At 40.4% G+C, this 5,988-nt stretch overlaps 1 protein-coding gene across 1 annotated transcript in view; it reads right to left on the reverse strand.

The window, feature by feature from the left end:
• Positions 1-1,982: 1,982 nt before the first annotated feature.
• Positions 1,983-5,988, reverse strand: part of nat8 (N-acetyltransferase 8) — a 6,713-nt gene continuing 2,707 nt past the window's right edge. Inside the window, exon 2 of the mRNA XM_050062164.1 lies at positions 1,983-3,824. Within this exon, the coding sequence (XP_049918121.1) occupies positions 3,141-3,815 (675 nt within the window). The 5' untranslated portion in view covers positions 3,816-3,824 and the 3' untranslated portion in view covers positions 1,983-3,140. The remainder of the gene's footprint in view (positions 3,825-5,988) is intronic.

Raw genomic sequence — 5,988 nt, forward strand, 5'->3', positions numbered from 1 at the left:
ACATTCTGTATAAACAAAAGTAGGTAGGCGGCATTTTGCTGCACTCCCCGATTTTGTTTTTATACTGCCAATGCTGAAAAAAGACTGATTGGACTTTCCTGCAGATTTGAACAACTCCTGTTTAAAAAGGGCTGCTGATTGTACAGTTTCTGGTTGTGATACATAGTTTTATTCAGTGATTTTAAAAGGAGACATGCCCTCCAAGCCCACGAGTTTGGAAGATATGTTTTCTTTAAAAATAAAAATTTCTTTCAATACATACAAAATACATGCCGTCCCAACCCATGGGCAGATACAATAAGTACAAAATACAACCATGTAAACCATTTGTTTGCTTCTCCCTAGGCAAAAAAAGAAGAAACACTAGTCCCCCACCACTGCTTAAAAAAAATTATCTGACATGCCTCCCCCTTTTTGCACCACCCTCTCTCTCCTCATAAATATAGAACAGTCCCTTAGGTCTTTTTTTTTTTTTTTTAATCTTCAAACATGAAGAGTAAGGGGTAAGTGAAACGAGAATCGGGGAAATTAATTGTCAAGTAAAGTTTTTGTGAAAGCTACAATATTCCCTGAAATAAAAAAAATAAAATAAAAAAAAAACGAAAACTGCGTAAAATTAAAATATATTTCAACAGCAGCTCCTGTGTCTTCATTTGTTTTATGTGTTTCATGATAGGTTTTCTGTATTTTATTGTTGTCTATTTTCAAGTCTGACTGTGTTCTGTTTTTCTTTGTCATCTGGATATGAGACAGATGTGTCCTTGGAGACAATGAAGCCTAAACTATCCTGATTTAAATCAGACATTTGATATGAAACACAGATATTCATGATCATCTGTAATGAAAAAAGGACACAGCCTCACAGTTTGTGAGCATCAGGGTGGAACAGTGTGTCATCCTGTATGAAAACAAACCCCGGAGCAGAACCTCAGCACTGCCTGAAACCATCGATTTGTGATTCAGTTCCCGGCAGGACGCTCGCCCTGCGGCCACAACCTTCCTCTGGCTCTCGCACAGACGAGACTTGTTCTTCCTGTTTGGCTGAACAGATGTTTGACTCTCTTTTAGAGGCACAAATGTGGTGAAGATGAAAATGTAAAGCTGTAGGCTTCAGAGTGAACACCTGGAAAATGTTTCCCTGAGCACCTTATAATTCCTGTATGAACACATCTGACAACTGGTGATCCAGTTTGCTGTAGATCTGCTGACTGAGAGAAAAAGGAACTGAAAGGTTTGTTTTTAGATGAAAAGATGAAGTAAAATTACACATGCATGTCAAACACTGTGTCAGAGGGCTGTTTGTTAAATATCAGAGAGCATGAAGTGCAACTGCAGCAAAACTGAAAGCTGAGAGCAGCAGAGGATTCGACTTCCTCAGGTCAGGGTTTCAGCTGATATGGAGCCAATGTAAAGTCTGTTATTTAATCATTAAAAGTATAAAATCAGACATAAAACGTATCAATAAATTAAGGCTCATCGTCTCAGTTTCCATGCAACATAATGTAATAGATATATGTAAGGTAATTACGAGGTCATGAGGGATTTTTTGGGGAGTTCTTCCTGATCAGCTGTGAGGGTCCAATGACAGAGGGATGTTATGTGCTGTCAAGGCCTCTGAAGCTTATTGTGAGTTGTAATATTGGACTTTATAGATCAAACTGATCATGAAATTGATTTGAAATTAGTATCTGCACAGCCCTGTGAGGCTTTGTGATTGGGCTACAATGAACTTTGACTTTACTGATGTGTACAGCACTTTAGGTTGCCTTTGGGTATGAAATGTTATATAAATAAATTTTCCTCGCCTATTGTGGCACTAAAAAGTCCATGACTGAACATATATATAACTGACGACAGAAACACTGACAGTGACCAAATGAAACCCCATGACCCCCATAATGAGATCAGCACCAGGGCCGACACTAATCCAGTGTGTCGGATCGGTCAGCGCTGAAAAATGTGAAAAAATGAACGCTGCAAACTTGTGAGTGCATGTTCAGATCTATTGATTTATTCTACGGATCACAGAGAAAGGAAATCTTTTACAAAATTAAATAATCAAATGACTTTTAAGAAACTCAGTCAACACGAACTGTTTAAAAGAAAACTTCGTCCCCCAAAATGACCATTTGTGTATCAGTCACTCTCCTTGTGTTAGGCTGAATTCATATGGAAAACTTTTTCTCGCATGCCTCCACGGTGAGCGAAGAACATTCAAAACATCTGTTTACAGACTCACACAACTTGTGCAGTACAATCCAAGTCTTATTTATCCAGTCGTGTGTTCAGTACTTCACAGACAGACAGACCTCTGTGACGGGGAACTGGAGTTTCTTCAAAGCCAGACTCCATTGACAAAAACAGTGATTTAACACAGCTGAACACGGAGCTGCTGGTCTACTGCTGCCTCCATTAGTTAGTTAGTTTGTGTTACTGTGTGACTTTGGTGTTGTAAAGGGTTAACTCAGATTCACCACAGTCACACAATAACACAAACTTAACAACTGATGGAGGCAGCAGTAGACCAGCAGCTCCTGTGTTCAGTGAGGTAAAATCACTGCTTTTGTCAATGGAGTCTGGCATTAGCTTTCTGTTTAGTTCCCCGTCAGAGAGGACTCTGTTTGTGTCGTACTGAGCATACGACTGGATAAATGAGACTTGGATTATACTGTACATGTAATGTGGGAGTCGTAAACGCAACTGGACCCCTATGACTTCAGTTCATTGAGAGTTTTCTCAGTTTTTAGATCATTCGCTCGCCATGGACGCATGCGAGAAAGACACAGTTTAATTCATGAATTCAGTGTAACACAGGGTGAATAACTGATATACAAATGCTCATGTGAGAGGTGAAGTCTTCCTTTAACATGACCATGAACATAGCAGATATTTCCATTGATAATAAATGATCAGTCTGTCTCCTGTGTGTATCTGTAACAACAGTGAACATGCCTAACCTTTAACTGCAGGTGTGTGGAGTAAACAGTACCTCGTATGGATGCTTTCACCTGAGCTGAGTATTTGGTTGGCTTAACTGTAATGCATGCTGGGAAAAAGTTAACCTAGAAGCTGGATGAATGGACGATACTGTGGTCCTTGAATGTTACACAGTCTCTGTGTGTGTCTCAGTTTACGACCACTCAGTCACTTTTCCCATCTCTCTGTAAATCCAGTCTGTACTCGAACATCGTGAAGTTCATGATTCTGAACGGAAGCTCAGGAATGATGAATTCTCTGATCTTGTCGTAGCCCATGTGCTCATACAGCTTCTGAGCGTCTGTCTGCACCACGGACGTGTACAGGACGACGGCTGCGTAGCCCCTGTCACGAGTGAAATCACCTACTGTCCGACACAAGGCCTTGGCAATGCCCATCCCGCGGTGGCTGCGGTGCACAGACATGCGCTTCAACTCCAAGCACCCGGGTGCCTTCTCAGCGGGGAGGCAAGCCACCGTGCCGACCACCCGACCATCGACTTCAGCCACCCAGAAACACGAGTCCTTGTCCTTCAGGTAGGTCTCGCTGATGTTGTTGAGGTCTTTCTTGAGGGAGGTTTCGATGTATCTGTTGAACATGTAGATGACAAACTGCCGGGCCGCTGCCAGGATGAGGGTGATGGCGAGGATGGGTAACAGGAAGGACTTGGAGCTGGTCATGAGAGCGCAGAACATGCACATGAGCACCATCTGGGTCAACGGCTGTTTCAGGACGTGCACGAAGGACGAAGGCACGTGCTCGCTCATCCCCAAGGTGAAGATCTCCTTCGCTGTCTCAGCGTCGTCATCCTGATACTTCCGGATCTGAATCGTGGCCATGGCTCAGCCCTGCGTTAGAAACAAGAGGAGGACAAAATGTGAGAGGTGACAACATACTACACGTGACTGAAAATCAGTTTGTAATCATGTATTTATTCTTCTCAGCATCACACTGTGCTGACACCTGTCCCTCTGTCTCTAAACTGTGGTGCATAAAATCATTAAAGTGACTTTTTAAGTAAAGTTTAAACCATTTTCTGTCATATTCTCTGTTTTCTGTGAACTGAATAATTGAGATTTTTAGTTTCCTGGTTCAACTACTGCTCACAGTGGTGTCAGATACACTGTACAGAAGTAAAGCTGAGAAGTTTTGTCACTTTATAAACCAGTTTGTGAAACTTTATAGACGACTTTCAGTTCCTTAAATACAGCACATTTTGGTCAGTTTATCAGACAGCTGCAGTAGCTACATGCTAAACATATGATTTAATAACTGGTCATATGCTGTACAGCACTGCTGTTAGATACTGACCGATATACAAGCTCATAACAGATATACTGTATCTCAGCATTGGTGTTCATAAGAGGCCATAAGGGACTGTTCTTTATTTTTCAGAGGACGGGATGGCTGGGGTGTGACTTCAGCAAATAGCTGCAAATACTTCTCCTTGACCCTCCCTCCACCATAAATGAGTTATTAGGTTTTTTCACTCATGTCGCACGTTGGTTAGTTATTTATTTTTGGTCAAATTTTTGATGTAGAACAACGTGATTTTGATGAAATATTACTACTTTATGTTCAGATTTGGTGATTTGTTTTTTGTTGAAGGAAGCGTTTGTCACACATGATGTGTCCAAAGATTGTTGGAGATTTGAATATCCAATGATAACTTCTGTTTTTACAGTTTCTTGCTGTGATAAATTATGTAATTTTGGTGATTTTTAGAGTAAACATGGGCGAGTTTGGAAGGCATGTTTTCTTTAAAAATCTACAGTAAAATAAATAAAAATATAACTGTTTAAATTTGTATTCCCCTCCCCCACACAAGAGCCTCTTCAGTGCTTAAAAAATATTTTAGATACCTGCCCCTTTTTGAACCACCCTGTCCCCTCTCATATGTAATGAACAGTCCCTAAGGGGAGGGATACAACTTTGAATCTGCCAATCTGTGACATAAAGGAGACCGGTTGTGGCTGGACACTGACAGATTTAAGATTACTGAAAGAGGCATCAGACGGTCTGTGATTTCTACGACGTGTCTGACCACCGTGCCACCACCTGTTTAGGATCACCGCTATGAAATATCACTATTATAAACTCAGATTTGTTTTTTATCTGAAGGAAGCTTTCACTGTACACGACGTGTCCAAGGACCGTCTGAAATTTCTAAATCCAACAATAATTTCTGTTTTGGTGATTTTTAGAGAATACATGCCATCCAAACAAAGGCAGATTAGAAAATACAGCTGTTTAAAAGTTGTGTATCTCTCCCCTTAGAGACTGTTTGTTATTTATGAGAGGAGAGGAGGTGGTGCAAAAAAGGGGAGGCATGTCAAATACCTCTGTAAGTACTGAGGAGGGACTACTTTATTTTAGCTTAGAGGAGGGGAATATAAATTTAAATGGTTGTGTTTTGTTTTTATTTTACCACAGATTTTTTATGAAAACCTGCCTTCCAAACCCGCCCACGTGTTTTCTTTTAAAATCACCAAAATGACACTATTTATCACAGCCAGAAACCGTAAAAAAAGAAATTACTGTTGGATTTTCAAATTTCTTACAGTCCTTGGACACATCGTGTGTGACAAACACTTCCTTTTGTTCAAAAACAAAACAAATCTGAGCATATAGCTAGTAGGGGTGTAACGATACATCGATCCACATCAATACATCGATTCATTGATTAACGATCCGATTATATCGATGCAAAATGAAAACATCGATCCATATCGACATCTTAAAGATACACATTTATTTTGAAATTCACATAGCACGTCTGTGTCACCATTTCTGGGCAAGCGCGCCTCCGCTCAAACAACAAACAGAGCTCAGAAATAAAATGGTCAAATCATATTCTAGTTGTTTTTGTGAGTTCAACACTAAGGTTTTTTTTTCACTTGCCCGGTCGGGCAAGTTGGTCAGAGATCTACTTGCCCGAAGTCAGTTTTTACTTGCCCTATAAAAATTGTTTAATTTAAGCGGCTATCAATTAACAAAGACTGCAGTTATTTT

Source organism: Epinephelus moara, chromosome 14 (genome assembly GCF_006386435.1).
Source record: "Epinephelus moara isolate mb chromosome 14, YSFRI_EMoa_1.0, whole genome shotgun sequence".
Classification (NCBI taxonomy): domain Eukaryota; kingdom Metazoa; phylum Chordata; class Actinopteri; order Perciformes; family Serranidae; genus Epinephelus; species Epinephelus moara.